Here is a 16334-nt window from a genome sequence, read left to right on the forward strand (position 1 = left end):
CCGGGGCGGGGATCTCCAGCACAGCAGCCCCGCCCCTCCCCGCGCGCCCCGCCTGCGGTGCCCTCCGGTGGTCCGGCAGCCCTTGCGCGCCCGGTGCCGGGCGGGAGATGGCGGAGCTGGAGCTGGGGCGGCACTGCGGGGTGGCGGGTTGCCGCCAGCTCGGTAAGGGAGGCCGCGGCGTGCGGCCGGCAGCGCCGCAGAGGCAGGGCCCGGCGGGCCGCGGGGCCGGGGCGGCGGTGAGGGGCCGGGAGCTGGTGCCTCCCCCTGGGCGCGGCCTCCGGGGCGCTGCCCGGTGGCGGGGGCTGCGTCCCCGGCCCGGGAGCCGCCTGCTGTCACGGACTGCAGAAGCATGTGCGAGGTAGGAGCAGGGTCGTCAGGACTGTCAGGTGGCGGAGGTGCTGGCTCTGTGGAAGGGATGGCGTCTCCTCCAGTTGCCCAGCCGCGATAAAAATGCAGTTTTCCCGGTGCTCCAGCAGTCAGTAAATAGTATTCTGAGTGGTCTCGCAACAGATTCAATTTTTAGCATAACTGGTGCATTTGATGGCTACCTAAACATTCTAGCTTCAACGTGTGATGTTGAAAAAATAGTAGTTTAATGCAGAGTTCCATCTTCTGTAATGTATGTAAATATAATTTACCTACCCATGTGTTTTTCAGTAATACTAACTAGAGTTGACAGCGTAACTGTGTTACAAAAGCCACTTCTAGGTACTGCGTAGATGCAGTTGCTAAGTGTCCTTGTTAAGATACGTACCCCGTGGTGTAGGTAAGCAAAAGTTAATAATCTAAACATGAAGCTGAAAACTAGTACCAAAACAATGACCGTGTTGTCTAGCTGAAAACAAATCTCTTTGTTTCAGATTTTCTCCCCTTTGTATGTGATGGCTGTTCAGGTGTCTTTTGGTAAGTTCTCCTGTAAGACCTCAGTGTGGCAGTTGTGTAGACCTAAATGTCATATAAAACGTTCTGTGACTCAATTTAGATACACTTCATTAAAAAATAATTGTTTCACTGAACTTGCCACTTTTTTGGGCTTTGAAATCAGTAGAAATATCTGTACAATAGAGGTAGATTACTTTGAAAGGCATCTACACCCTGTTTTGTATTGATTTTGTGGGTTTTTTGAGGGGGTCGGTATTTTTTCTTGTAGAAAAAAAATGAACTCGCTTTCAAGGTCTCAAATCAGGGCTTGCACTTTGGTTTACCCTTCAGGTTAGCAGAAGGTATCTGAGATAAGCTCAGATAAACTGAGGGCAGGTTTCACTTTGACATGTTAGAAGCCTTCAAGATATTTCTGCTCTTGTGGAAGGTGATTCAAAATCCATTAAAACAGACAAACTCCAGTTCCTTGGAGCTCAATTATTAAGCATGCTAATGTCCTTATTCTCTTGAAATGGTTTGTGGTCTTGGGGCTTAAGTTTCACAGGCTAAATGTTTTACATACTCAGGAGCATGATCAGTCCCTTCAAGATGTGAAATACGTTGGTTAGTACAAATTTTTGGAGAAGATTCATTATTTAATTCAAGTGTTCCTGTGATAAAACTTGCCAGATAAATGTTTTCACAGGCAGTTTTCTTTTCCTGAAACGTCGATAACAGTGTGATATTTTCTTCTTTTGCCACCAAGCCTGCAGCACAGGAGCCGGGATGCTCATGGGTGTTCTGAGGTAACCTAATAGTATATGACCACCTTAAAATTAAAATTCTGTGCAACTTAACTGTCTGTTTTCAGATTAGATATAGTATATAAGTATGAATTATTTGACTGAGAATGTGATAAGCATAAAAAAAATGAACCTACTCCTTTTCTGCCTGTCACAAGTAAACTGAGTTTTATTTGGACAATGGCTCTTTTTCTAACTCTGAGCTAAACTTAACGAGGACAAAAGTAGGAGAGAATCACTGGACTGGTTTTGCCCATGGAATAGAGAGCTAGCACAGTTCTTATGTAAAGCTGGGATGGTGACTTTTGTCTGTAATATCTGTTTATTTACACAAAATATTTTGTACTAATGCCTAGGTGAATATAAGAAACCATTCTATGAAACCAGATCAGCACAGATTTTACCCGTGCTCATACAAGGACTGCAACGGAAAGGAGCTTTTGCCAGTCTTATGTCCCTACTGTGAAAAACATTTTTGTCTCAGGTGAGTGGAACAGTGTTTAAACATCAGTACTCCTTCATTAGTGTATGGAAAAGGTAATAAATCTTTTACACTGTTGTTTACAGACACCGGCATCAATCAGACCATGAATGTGAGAAACTAGACGCACCAAAACCTCGCATGGCTGCCACTCAGCAGCTCATTAAACGTATTGTAGGCAAGTACAGCGCGATACGTATTCTACAATTTACTTCTGAAGGCTGTTTGAGCTTGTGACCTTCTCCGAGGGTCCAAGTTTGACCAAATAAGAAGAAAGCATGGGGGTTCCATGTTTAAATATCCCTAAACTCACATGGCAACATGTAATGCTGTTCATTTAGACTGAGACAAGACAGCAGTAACGTATGTCTATAAAGAGAATCTTTAAAGTTTAAATACGACTCAGGTTTCTTTCAGAATTATTGTCTTGTTCTCATTCTGCAAGTACTGTAATGTAATGAATTGTACCTAGCCGTTATTATTTGTGTATTAATTCATGTGCAAATAATGCAGTTGTGTTGTATTTGGTGCATGTGCCAATCTGCTGGCATTGTATCTACACAACCAAGCTGGCAAAAAAAATGTGTGTCTACAATGTCATGTTTTGCAGCTTAGATAAGAGCTGGGACAGGAAAGAGAAGAAACAGCGCTGCCTTACTGGACAGTGGGGTTGTGTGCAGAAGGGAGGACCTGAAACTGTTGCCATGTGAATGCTGTGATAGCCACAGGTGTAGAAACTTAGGAATCTGTATCTGTTCGGCTTTGCAACCTGTGTTTACCTTGTGATAGTGTTCATCTACTTTTCAGTGTAAAGGAGTTCTGTTAGGACTGTAACAATTGCAAATATTCTTGGAGTGCCTGATATCATAGCCTTGGGGAAAGGGACATGAAAGGAATGGGAACCTTGGAGATATAATGAGGCCCAATAGGCTAATTCCAATGCCTGATCAGGAGACAGTCTGCATCATCACACTAACAGGAATAATATTGTTTTCAGATTCTAAAAAAACCGAGGAAGCAAAAAGCAAAAAACGAAAAGGAGCAAAAAACAGTGAGACAGCAGCAAAAGTGGCATTAATGAAACTGAAAATGCATGCGTGTGGGGACAAGTCCTTGCCTCAGGTCAGTCATGTTTGTTTTCAATAATTGAATTCTCAAAGGAAATGGGAAGTTTTCTAAATTTCTTGTTCTTCGTCTGTAGTTCGCTCAGTTTGGTTTTGGATTTAATTCTTCAAGCCCACAATCATTTATACATCTGTTTCAGCCCGGTACCCAAAAGCAATCTCACTAATCTTACGTCTGTTATAAGGTGTCTGTGTAGAGTTGGAGCAGTCACGTCAAATCCCTTTGTTTTATAGCAGAAAAGTATTTGCCTGCCATGCAGCTGTTGCTCAACTGCAGGGACAGACAGGTTCTTTGGGGGATCCTGGGCAGAATGATGATGACACTAAGTTCTGGTTGCAATTGAAGCTTTATTATTTTACCAGACTTTGATGATCAGCATAGCATAGAATTTTATGATCAGAGTAGCACAGGATTTTTATAGTCAGAATCAGTGTAGCACAATTTGATAAGTAGCGTAGCACTTGATTTTATAGCACAGCTTAGCTTGTGGTTCCTGATCACCTGGACCCTCTGCAGATCACGTCAAATCTTAATACTTGGTTTGCAGCATCAATATTGCAGTCATCATCTGGACTCGAAACGTGTGAAAGGATATGAGTCAGTCCTTGGAGGAAGCAGGTGACAGTGGAGGTGTCCCTGGCCGCCGCAGGATCACGGGTTTTGCGTTTGTCGCATTAATTTGGCAGAAAATAAACCCCCTTGTGTTCTAACTCTCTTCACCGGAGTGGGAGGGTAGGTGCGGCTAGGTTTAAATTCTGAGTGATATCCAATTTGCCACTACCAGTCCAGTCCAGTCGCGTTTAATATGTATGTTAAACTACCACGATTCTGGATACACTAATAGGAGTCTGCACCTTCAGTCCAGTTGTGCTCATGAACTGGCACGGCCGCAGTTGGTCGCGTTCAGTGAGAAACTGTGACAACTGGCTACTTAAACAGTGCAGTTTTATTTGTGCAACAGGTATATAGGTTTTTTGAATTGCCGGTGATAGTGACTGTCTGCAAGAAAGCACGTGCAAATATAAAATGTGTGAAAAATTTATAAATAATACAGCCTGGCTATAAACATTAGGGAGTAACTATTCCTGAGAAAAGCGCTTGGTTTAAGTCTCACCCAAGGTGTCCCAAGGGGTAGAGAAGCAAGGCTCAGCCCGTCGGCCAATCCCGGCTGTCGGAGGCAGTCTGAGGTGGAGTTTCCCTTGACTTGCTCACGGTGTTATCTTCTTTTCGTCCGAAGATCTTCTCCGAAAACCCCCCATTTCCCTGGCAATTTTTATATCCTTTCTACCTTTAAGGTGGAGTTTGAGTGACTGTAGTCATACATACTTTTTATCATGATTGGTGTAAAATTCTCTCACTTCACATTTCACATTCGTATAGTTTACGAAAAATTGAGAGTGCAGACTCGAAGAGGGGTGGTCGCACCTTGGAGGCGGGTAGCCTTTGGGATGGAGGTGTGTTTTGGTATTAAAATGATATTAAAATGAGCAAAGTTCACGAGAGGATAGCACTTTGGCAAGGTTTCGAAAACCTGTTGGCTCAGGGGGCCAGATGAGCTGCGTATCAGTTCTAGAGGACCATTTCTTCCCACTATATCATCACGGAGCATGGCCACAGAGTGTCCACTCTGTTCCATCCTCTATGGTATGTTGCAGGGAGTTGCTGTGTTAGTGGATTCCTCACATGCCTGCTGCAACTGTGTCCGATCCTCAGAGCTCCTTTTGATTTCATGCTTTCCCTCAATGGGTGAACACTGCTACATTTTCATGTAAACCTTAATTTTTGGATGTAAAACCTTAATTTTACTACTAATTCCACAGCGTTCCAGCAGTAGTTCCGGTCCAAGTCCCACTTAGGGCTTGTAACTGCTTGATTTTATGGACAGGGCTCTGTGTGCTGCTCAGCTTCCCTGCTCTGTGACAGGGCCACCACCACCATGTTGGCCGGGTGCCTGGGACCTTCAAGGCTGGTAAGGAGGGGAGTAGTCGGCCTGGTGGCCAGGGACTGTGAGGCCGATAGGGAAGGGGAGAAGAAGTGTGCCTGGTGCTCAGGACCTTGAGGGCCATCAGGAGGAGGGGAGAGGGGACTGATACGTGACCAGCTTGGTCACAGGGAATGGCCGTTTACCGTATAAAGTGGTGTAAGTTATGCTAACTGTATTATCAGGGGTCAGGAGCCGGGATACTGGGCACACCCCACCCCTTGACACCATCATGAACAGGGAAGGATGGTAGGTGATACCATCACCTCTTGCCCACGGCCTGCAGCTTAACAACAGGTTCATAAAGAGGACTCCACGGCAGCAATGGGCCATGTGTTCTCCAAAGGCTGTTCTGAAGGAGGAGGAGAGTATAAGACACTGATTTTAGCAACTGATATGCATAAAGATTTGAAGTAAGATATAGCACAAAATAACATAATTCCAGCAGCTAGAATAAGAGTGAATATTAACAAAACACGATGGGCCCATGTTCCAAAGTCAGGCATCCAGGACCACAGCCAAAACCAGTCAGCAGATAGACTTTCTGAGAAGAGTTGCTCTTGAGCTATTTGGTGAAAAGTACAAACCTGTCATTGAATGATGTTTGTATCATATTAAATTTGTCTAGATTCATTAGTATAAAAATAGCAAGTGGTGTTTAACAACATACATATACCTCCTTGTGACACTAAAAGAATGTCAGGCCCAATGATTTTGAGTTGCTGATTGTGAAAGTGAACTGATTTCTGATTGCAGAGATTTTTTAAAGCTTCTACAGTAGTATTTTGGACAATTTGAAGCATAGTAGAAAAATTTACAGTAGTTCCTTCCAGCTCATCAATAGTTAAACTTGGAAACAATGCATGCATAAATTGATGGAATTTCATAGTTTTCTGTACCAATGGATTGATCACAACATGCTTATTGCATTCAGGGTAATGGTTGTGTAAAAAGGTGGAAGTTAATTTTTTTATTGAAATGCATAGGGAGCTAGACATGTTACGGTACAAGCACCTGTCCCTTGTGGTGGCAGACTTTTATAGGCATTCGTGCCATGGAGTCAGAACCACCTGGATGCTGCAGTGATGGGCCGCTGATTTGGTACTGTAAAATTTCTAGGGAAATATTCCTCACATCATTGTTGAGCCTCTTGTTCCTTGTCAGGATGATCAAATGTAAGCAGGCAAGTGTGGCTCATTGAAATGATATGAAAAGGTTTGGTGTATGTACAGCCAGATGTGTTATTCCAGTTACAGATGGTCCCATTGTCATTAGTTCTTAACCAACCATTACTCTGTAGAATGTAGAATTACGACCAGTGAGATTATAGTATCTTTGGCAAAATGTGCCATTAACAGTCCATGTGAGATTCCAGGGTGGCGAAATACTCAACACAGTAGTATTTGTAACCACTGATTTGTTTTTACAGATCCATGTGGTTCTTAAACTGAATTCATTACAAACTCTGATTCAATTATAGTGTATCAGCTGAAACTGAGTTTGTGTCCAGTTGTACAGCAGGGTATAATTACAATTGCTTGTTTTCCCCACCCAGGTTGAATTTATATGCTGGGGCATTGCAGTGCACCATGGGGTCTTATCATAATGTCATAAGAATGTGCCTTAAAAGGTTGAGTTGGATAAGTTGGAGGGTTGGGGCGTGAGTATGCCAACTTAGGTTGGTACCAAGACCTTTCAGGAGCAGGTTCAGCTACCCACCCAGAATTAGCATCTGAAGATTGAGGGTGGTGTAAACAATACCAACAGTTTGACTCATTACCCATTTGAGAAATGATGTTCATGAACTGAATGACACAATTATCATCACATTCTTGAAACAGGGAGGAAGAGGGTACACATAAGGGTAAGTACAATACAGTGGGTGTAGTGATCATCTCTTTACAGCTGAGGTTTCCACAAAAGTAAAGTGATGATTCCTTGGGCGCACTCCAGTTTTGTTCAGGCCAAAGAATCTGTCCAAGTATAGTTCATTACCTGAATCAATAAGAAATTACTCAGTCTTGGGAATTATCCAATCCTCAGTGAAAGTTAAAGGAGTCCCCATTTAGAAACAGTTTTCCATATGCCCTTTTCTCAGACGGGCATTTTAACCATCAAAGGGTAGTTAGTAAGAACAGTGTCACTCTGAGAAAAGCATCAGGCTGACAGTGGGGGTTTTAGATGTTTTATGGGTTGGGGAGCAGGAAAATGAGCTTGTTCCACCAGGCATCTGGTGGGTGCCTGCCTGTTATTTAAGCATCAGACAGCTATAGGTAGGGCTTTACCCCATTTTCCTATATATAAACTTTGCCCTAAATCTCATTTTAGTAGACCATTCCACGTCTTCACTGTGCCATTACTTTGGGGTCTGTAGGGCAGGTGGAAGACCCAGGCAACTTCTGTGATGTTCACACCATTTGTGGAGATTGTTGTTTTTTAAATGAGTGCCGTTGTCAGACTGCACAGCAGAGGGCATGGGAGTGTCAGCAAACCATTGATTAAATACTGCCACAGTGGTAAGACCATCAGCTTTCCAGCAAGCAAGAACTTTCCATAAGTCTGATATTATTTCAACTCCAGTAAGGATATAATGCCACCCCTCGGGTGTTCGAGGGAAGGTTCGACATAATCAATTTGCAAAGTGGATCAGGGGACTTATTTCTTACCCACTATCCATTTGGTCCCCAAAAAGGTGATCTCCTGGCTGGGGCCCTGGCATTGTTTATTCATCAGTTGTTTCAGTAGCCCGGTCTGCATTGCCCTGTATCCAGCTCACAGCATATCCATACCAAATATATTTAGGTTTCCTAGTCACATTTGCTCTTTTGGGGGGCGAGGGGAGGCAAAAGGGAAGTTCCAGTTTTACCGTAACAATTGAATAAGTAACCACTGCTCCATTTATTCCAGTTACTAGTGTTTTCTGATGTTTCAGAGGGATAGCTCCAGGACATGATTCTGGTTTAATCATGAATAGTTGTGCTCCAGTATCTATGAGGAAATCAGTCTTTAATTTGTTGTTTACTGTGGCCCAATGGGTGGGACTCAGTCCTTGAGTGGCAGAGGGTAGTGCCATTTGTACCTCCGCCAGTCCGAGCCCCTTGTCTAGTTTCCCTGATACTGCCCTGATAGGAGGTAAGTCAGGATATTTTTGTGGTTTAAAAGGGTTTCCATATATGGGAGGGGCGCTAGGTAGAGATGTGGATAGCTTTTCCTCGTTGTCCCCTTCCTTCGCTAGAAATTGTAGTTTTTTTAGTAGGCAAACCGTGAAGGAAGTCACCGGTGTATCCCTGATTTATGCAGGCACACCACCGCTTGTTTTGCTCGGATTGCACATTTTCAGTTTGATTAGGAAGTCTCCTGATTATATATTATATTATATTGTTTATTTAAATTCGCCTGATGGCTGTGTTGGGCATTTGTTCGACCTCCAGGTGGGACCATGGGAGTTAGGACCCAGTGCTGCTCCCTTCATGTGGGAGGGTCAGGGCTTGGTTCTTGCATTTGCGGAGCACTTGTGAAAAAGGGATTTCCGCAGGTAAACCCTGGCATATTTGCATAAACATTAATTTATTTGACCCTGCAACTCCTTTCCCATCAGACCTCAAATCAGAGGACGTAGCAGGAATGTCCCAAGGACTAGGTTCATCACCTGGGGTTTCAGCTCGATGCAAAAAGGTTGTAATAGCTGCTTGTAATTATGCTTCCTCCAGTTCATCTGGACCTGGCCAAGGAACTGTAAGTTCCTCGCTCTGGTCTTGATAATGGACCCCTCTTGCCCACTGAATAGCTGAGGTCCATAAGGTTCAGGCGACGCTCCCTCTGAGGGTGAGAAAAATTCCAAGACCTAAATCGAAGTCTTTTGCCTCTCCTGCGAAGAGAGATACTCTTGCTGATTTATCATGCCAGAGGCAGTGCAACTGTTTAATTATTGATTGCTCAGGTCGGTTTTGGTATGTTGCCTGCATTTTTTGCAAATAATCCATATTAAAATCTCAAATATTAATAGTATCCCTTCTCTGCAGATTGTTCCCCTGTGGGTCAGCAGTAGTAATTTCTTGTTTAGTTAGGGGTCGTACTGGTACAGAATCAATTACTTCCTCACCAGATTTCATCTGGGCTGCTCCAAATGTCTCCAGCCCAGTCGCTATCATACACAGCTACACAGACCTTTATGGGGTCTATATTGCTATGTTTTAACAGTTTTTCGTGATCTTTTCGTGCTTTTTCTGTAATTTGTGGCACTGTTTTTCAAGAGATGCTAGACTCGCGATCAGCCTTTAATTTGGTTATACTAATTCTAAATCCTTCGCTGACAATTCACTTTCAACTTTATAATTTCCTTTTCTAACCTTTCAACTTGTTCATTCTTGGTTTTCCATACTGCTGCTAATAGCCAGCAAATTCCTTCCTTGTGTCTGTTCTTCTTCACTTTCAGCGTATCCTTCCATTTATTAAACTGATTCCATATGGCTTTTGGATCATGGCTTATTGCCTCTAGCCACTTCTTGTCCTGCTTGGGATCTCACCATCTATTTTCTGTAAACCCCTTTCTCCAAGAGTCCCATTTATAGGGGAAGTCAGTCATCACTGACCCAAGGATTATGCTGACTATGCCAATTTATTCTGTCACCCCACACTGTGGGGACAGGTTCTTTTGGGGATCCTGGGCAGAATGATGATGACACTGAGTTATAATTAAAGCTTTATTATTTTACCAGACTTTGATGATCAGCATAGCATAGAATTTTATAATCAGAGTAGCATAGGATTTTTGTAGTCGGAATCAGTGTAGCACAATTTTTTTAAGTAACGTAGCACAGAATTTTATAGCACAGCTTAGCTTGTGGTTCCTGATCACCTGGACCCTCTGCAGATCACGTCAAATCTTAATACTTGGCTTGCAGCATCCATATTGCAGTCATCGTCTGGACTGGAAACGTGTAAAAGGATATGAGTCACTCAGTCCTTGGGGAAGCAGGTGACAGTGGAGGTGTCCCTGGCCACTGTGGGATCACGGGATTTGCGTTCCAGCAGCAGTTCTGGTCCAGGTCCCACTTAGGGCTTGTAACTGCTTGATTTTATGGACAGGGGTCTGTGTGTTGCTCGGCTTCCCTGCTCTGTGATGGGGTCACAACAACCACGCTGGCCGGGTGCCTGGGACCTTCAAGGCTACCAAGGAGGGGAGGGGAATAGTCGGCCTGGTGGCCAGGGACTGTGAGGCCAATAGGGAAGGGGAGAAGAAGTGTGCCTGGTGCTCAGGACCTTGAGGGCCATCAGGAGGAGGGGACAGGGGACTGATACGTGACCAGCTTGGTCACAGGGAATGGCCGTTTACCGTATAAAGTGGTGTAAGTTTGCTAACCGTATTACCAGGGGTCAGGAGCCGGGATTATCAGTCGCACATAGCAAAGGATGCTTTTCATGCTGGGTACTGGGAGGCTTCTGACACAGACAGGACACAGCTTAACAAACCTGTACCAGAAAACTGAGCTCTGCGTTCTGCCAAGCTCCATTCTTATTTCTGCTACTCAGATTTAATAGACATCTGGTACATTTCTGGATGAGGTATTAAAGGCCTAAGGTCAGTTGTTCCTGCCTTTGGGTTGGAAAAGGGTTTTGGGAGTTGTCTATGTTTCTTTCGGCCTTTAGTTTATTTGATTCTTGCAGTATTTCACAGAGTCCTTAGTGGTTTTCACTACCGTGGCCAGTCAAACCTGGTGTTCAAGCCTTTTTCCACACACCAACATTATGTTTGATTTAGAAACACCTTGAGTCTTTCGTCTGCCATTTCACTTTAGAGCTGTACTTATGGATCCTCTTGAACTGTATTTAAATTACCTTTCACCACACTGTTACGTTGAGGCACACCAAGTTTAGGCCTGTTATACTGATTTTATAGTACTGAAAACATTCTATGTGATAGTCTTATCGTTAGGTCTTATCTTAGTAGAGTACATTTAGTTGTTTTTTCTAAAACAACTACAGCTATGCCATTACTGAGTCCTCTTATAAATTTTGTTTTTTATACTTTGTCATGCGTAGAAATTAGGTAACCCTGCTTAGGCAGAAGTCATAATACAGACACCTGATTGTAGCATTCTTCACAGATAGTACCACTTTAATAAATATGTGCTGGAGGGAAAGTGATTCATTTCAAATATTGCAGAACATAATTTAAAAAATCCACCCTCAATATATATAAGAAAATGTTAAAAGTTGCTTCCTAATTCCAAAGCCAGTAAGCTCTAAAACATGTAGCACAAATTACTGTATGCTAATTTCTCCCACTATTCATTTTCTCATTTGAATATTAATTGTTTAATCATCTAGAAGAGCGATAATTCTAACACTGATAAATCAAGCCTGTTAACCTTCACCACCTCGCCGTTTAAATTGCTTCCTAGACTCCTTCTAGCCTTCTTGTGCCCAGCTTGTTCCAGTTTGATGACAGATCTTCTGAATGTGAAGTTTCTGGAATGCCTCTTAGGCACCTCAGTTCTCTCATCACTGTATAGAGAAGATTGACACATTTTTCTTGGAGGTGCACAGCAAAAGGACAGGGGGCAATGGGCACAAGCAGCAACATGTGAAATTCCAGTTAGATAATGGGAAGAAAAATCACAGTGAGGGTGGTCAGACTTTGGAACAAGCTGCTTTGAAAATCTGTGGAATCTACACCTTTGGGCTGTTCAAAACGTGATTGAATCTGACTTGGAGCAACGTGATCTACTTTTATGGTTAGGTCTAGCTTTAAAGTTGTCGCTGCTTTCAACGTGGTTTTGGACCACCAGACGTCCTTCTGGACCTTCTTATTCTGTCATCTGGAAAATCAGGCTATCTTAGAAATATCTTTTCTCTGACCTCTTTCTTGAGAATAGCTTTCTGCAGATGATTGCTTCTTTTGGTGTCAGACCTGATATGAGTTACCCCTCTTGAGACTGACCAGCTCAAAACAGGAGGACCATGCTGCAATAGAGTATCAGGTTATTGTGTCCCTGACTGACCGGTATTTTCTTGGATATAGCACAGAAATTCCAGGAGGCATATCCCATAGTTAGGGATGCAACAGTAGAATTAACTGTGTTGTGAATTAAGGTCCAGTGAACTGTGGGAGACTGTCTCATCGTCCTTCGAACTGGAGGAGCAACTGTAGAAAGGTGCCAGGGTAGTGATAGCAGTTGAGTGGTATTAGCATGCATCCATAATAGGATGGCCATTCTGTAAGCTGTTTTACAAGTTGTGGTCATTTACCTTTTAGCAAGATTCAGGTCCTGCTTCCCTTGTCCTTTGTAATATTCCTGGATGTTAAATATTTTCTTGTGTGTGGAGAGCACTCAAGTTATGGGGAAAATGCACAGGTTGAAATTCAGACTCGGTTTTATGAGCATAGCTGGGGGAAGGGTAGTTCCATATTTTTCAGGGAAGGCATAAATAAATCTTTTCAAAATCAGACTTCTGTCTTGTTTAATGGTGTCTGGCTTGGACTCAGCAAGGCCACTCTTAACTGATGAATAGACCAGTCATGCTTGCTCTGTGTCTTCTGTTGAGTGCCAAGAAGAAATAAACCTGAAGAGGGGATTGTCTCAATTCCATTCAAAACTTCTCCCTCATAGGTTACTCTTGAAATTTCTTAAATAAATGTTTCAGTTTAGTAGATACTGAAGGAGCATTTAGTACATAAAAGGAGAAAAAAATAGGATAAATGATCAGCTGGCCATGACCGGAATGTTGGTTTGTGAAGCAGGCATTTCTAGTACAGTGAATTCTTCTGTTCTAACCCCCGTTGCATTCCAATCTGAGACATTGTACTGCTGCCAAATGCCAGCACTGCTTATTTAAACTCACCTTTTTCTCCCCAGAGCAGTCATTGTTGTCTAATAAAGCCGGGGCAGACAACTTTTCATGTCTGTCTATATATAACAGTCTCCTGTGGGACTCTGCTGAAAGATCTTCTCTCCACCTTTCTGAACTTGCTGTCCATCATGTATGTGCCTGCAGCTGGAGGGGATTGGACTTCGTGATCTCAGTCATTTATATTCTGCAATAAAATGGGGCCTTGGTCCTGATGGAATAGGAACAAGTTTCAGTTGGTAATTTTTGGGTTGAAGCTAAAGTTTTTTACTGAAAAACTATTAGATTGTATGACTGGAATTATGTGTTTCTTCTGTGTGTAATTTTTTGTTCATTTTTCATGTTTTCCTAGACAGAAAGAATTTACTTTCAAGTATTTTTACCAAAGGGGAGCAAAGAGAAAAGCAAGCCCATGTTCTTTTGCAGTAAGTGGAGTATTGGCAAAGTAGTAGATTTTGCAGCTTCCTTAGCAAGCCTTAAAAATGACAACAACAAATCAACAGCCCAGGTAAATCAGTAATAAAAGCAAATATTTTCCAGGTTGTTGGGTTTTGATTTGGGGTTTTTTTACCGTTTTGTCCCTCCCTCACCCCACTTCTTGCATCTCAGATAGGCAAATCTTGATGTTAATTTCTGTGCTATTTGTCTTGCAGAAATTGAGATTATGCCATACTGCCTCTGGAGAAGCCTTGCCATTTGAGCATACATTGGAAACGTGGCTATCTGATGAAGAATATCCATTGTACAATGGTGGAAATATAATTTTGGAGTATCTTAATAATGATGTTCTATTTATAGAAGACATAGAGTCGTACTTTAGTTAATCAGTCAATTACCACAAACAGAAAAAAACGGAATTTTTTTTTGAGGTATGGTATTCAAACCAAGTCCAGTTTTCTTTTAAATTCACTGGTATGCCAGAATCTGTCCTCAGTTGCAAAGACACAGTTCCATCTATTTCACAATTGCTTGACTGACAGAAGAACTATGTCCTGAAAGGAAAATTAGTTATTACAATAACTAATATTACAGACACTCATTTTCTAGAATAAATTCTTACTTTATTTAGCTGTATAATGTCAATAATGTTTTCTTAAATTTTATATTTATTTTCATGTAAATGATATGAAAAGTATTTATTAAAAACAATAAATAATGAAAATGTAAACTTGCAATGTATCAGTTTTCTGAAAGAAACACATTACACTATTGCAGTGTCTTTTCTACATCTGCAAAAACAGATGCCTTTCCTGTGTTTGTTTGTAAATCTCGGCATCATTGTGTGATTAAGTGGGGGATAAAAAGAGAATGTGAAATTATCCTTTTCTAATTGTTGTGTAAGAGGAAGAAATACAGTTCAACTAGAAGCATAGCATTCAACAGCTTGCCGTTTCATCCTGACATTTCTGACCTTAGGTAAATCACTGTTGTTTCCTCTTCAGCAGTCTGCAAGATGGGACTTACGAAGTTTTAAAGGGGTGGTTTACAGTGATGGTACGTAAAGAAGTTAGACCTCTGGGTGCATAAGTATGACCTATAGAATTAATGGCTTTCTCAGTTGTCAGTGTGTTGAAATTGTTTGGTGCTCATTAAAAAGATTGTTCAGAATATCAGTAGCTGATGTACTCCAGTTTTTGGATCTCTTCTGGTGGATTTCAAAACTGGATTGTAAATTCAAAGTGAACATAGCAAGGAAGAACCGCAAGATTATCTTCACTGCAGTTATAGCTGTTTCAAATTACTGAAACACACAAACATAGAATCATAGCACGGTTTGGGTTGGAAGGGACCTCAAATATCACCTAGTTCCAACCCCCCTGCCATGGGCAGGGACACCTTCCACTAGACCAGGTTGCTCAAAGTCCCATCTAACCTGGCCTTGAACACTGTCAGGGAGGGGGCAGCCACAGCTTCTCTGGGCAACCTGTTCCAGGGCCTCACCACCCTCATGGTGAAGAATTTCTTCCTTATATCTAACCTAAATCTCCCCTCTTTCAGTCTAAAGCCATTACCCCCTGTCCTATCCCTACAGGCCCTTGTAAAAAGTCCCTCTCCACCTTTCCTGTAGGCCCTCTTCGGGTACTGGACAGCTGCAATATTGTCTTCGTGGAGCCTTCTCCACGCTGAACAGCCCTAACCAGAAGTTCTGATGTATAACCAAGGAGCCTGCTTCATCTTTCTTGAATGGGCCTGTTACAACCTAAACTCACTCTGCAGTGGCCTTGAGCCTGTCTCAAGCTGGAGGAGTAGAACCCTTTCAAGACCGATCCCTCCGATTTGCTTTCAGCTGTTTACAATTATTCAGCCAATGTTCTCCAGCTGGGAGGAGCTGGAAAGGCAAGCCTACAATGACAGAAAGGACAATGTGTCATCGAGTGTAAACAGAGCAGTGGAAGGCACAAGCCTAAGCTCCGTTTGCAAAGCCACGGTGTGTTTCTACCGCTCCACAGTGCCGTGCAGTGCGAATGAACTACTGAGGCAAACCCATCCATCGGTCACTAAATAGGCTAGCACCATGCAGTAAGGTTTTCAGCTGCAATCACCTCCAACGCGTAAGGCATGAGCTATTGCTACTGAAATGACTTAGTGGCTTGTGGTTAGGGCGCAGTATTCAGGTAGAGGGGGAGAAATCTCTGGCTCCCACAGTCTGACTCACTGCTAGATCAGCGTGACTCGCCTTTCAACACGTTTGAAAAGAGCTACCTTTCTTTTCTTTTGTGTCCAGTTCTGGGCTCCCCAGTTCAAGAAAGATGAGGAGCTACTGGAGAGAGTCCAGAGGAGGGCTACAAAGATGATAAGGGGACTGGAGCATCTCTCCTACGAGGAGAGGCTGAGGGAGCTGGGCTTGTTTAGCCTGGAGAAGGCTGAGAGGGGACCTTATAAATGCCTACAAATGTCTTAAGGGTGCGTGTCAGGAGGATGGGGCCAGACTCTTTTCACTGGTGCCCAGTGACAGGACAAGGGGCAATGGGCAGAAACTGAGGCACAGGAAGTTCCGTCTGAACATGAGGAAGAACTTCTTCCCTCTGAGGGTGACGGAGCACTGGAACAGGCTGCCCAGGGAGGTTGTGGAGTCTCCTTCTCTGGAGACATTCAAGACCGGCCTGGACAAGGTCCTGTGCAGCCTGCTGTAGGTGACCCTGCTTCGGCAGGGGTGTTTGACTAGATGACCCACAGAGGTCCCTCCCAACCCCGACCAGTGTGTGATTCTGCTTCATCATGGACAGCTTTC

General features: G+C 43.1%; 1 protein-coding gene across 1 annotated transcript; it reads left to right on the forward strand.

The window, feature by feature from the left end:
• The first annotated feature begins 84 nt into the window (after positions 1-84).
• ZFAND1 (zinc finger AN1-type containing 1) lies at positions 85-14615 on the forward strand. Its single transcript, XM_075415937.1, has 8 exons — positions 85-162; positions 861-903; positions 1628-1667; positions 2021-2148; positions 2232-2323; positions 3143-3267; positions 13455-13610; positions 13756-14615. The coding sequence occupies exons 1-8, from the start codon at positions 108-110 to the stop codon at positions 13924-13926; spliced, it is 810 nt and encodes a 269-aa protein (XP_075272052.1). The 5' UTR covers positions 85-107; the 3' UTR covers positions 13927-14615.
• Positions 14616-16334: the final 1719 nt, after the last annotated feature.

The sequence above is a fragment of the Opisthocomus hoazin genome, chromosome 3, assembly GCF_030867145.1.
Source record: "Opisthocomus hoazin isolate bOpiHoa1 chromosome 3, bOpiHoa1.hap1, whole genome shotgun sequence".
NCBI lineage: Eukaryota > Metazoa > Chordata > Aves > Opisthocomiformes > Opisthocomidae > Opisthocomus > Opisthocomus hoazin.

Excerpts from the sequence above, each read along its gene's own strand:
- ZFAND1 (XM_075415937.1), top strand. The coding sequence starts at position 108 with ATGGCGGAGCTGGAGCTGGGGCGGCACTGCGGGGTGGCGGGTTGCCGC. Across the intron at positions 904-1,627 it reads GGCTGTTCAGGTGTCTTTTG|CCTGCAGCACAGGAGCCGGG; the intron begins GTAAGTTCTCCT and ends TTTGCCACCAAG. Across the intron at positions 2,149-2,231 it reads GAAAAACATTTTTGTCTCAG|ACACCGGCATCAATCAGACC; the intron begins GTGAGTGGAACA and ends TGTTGTTTACAG.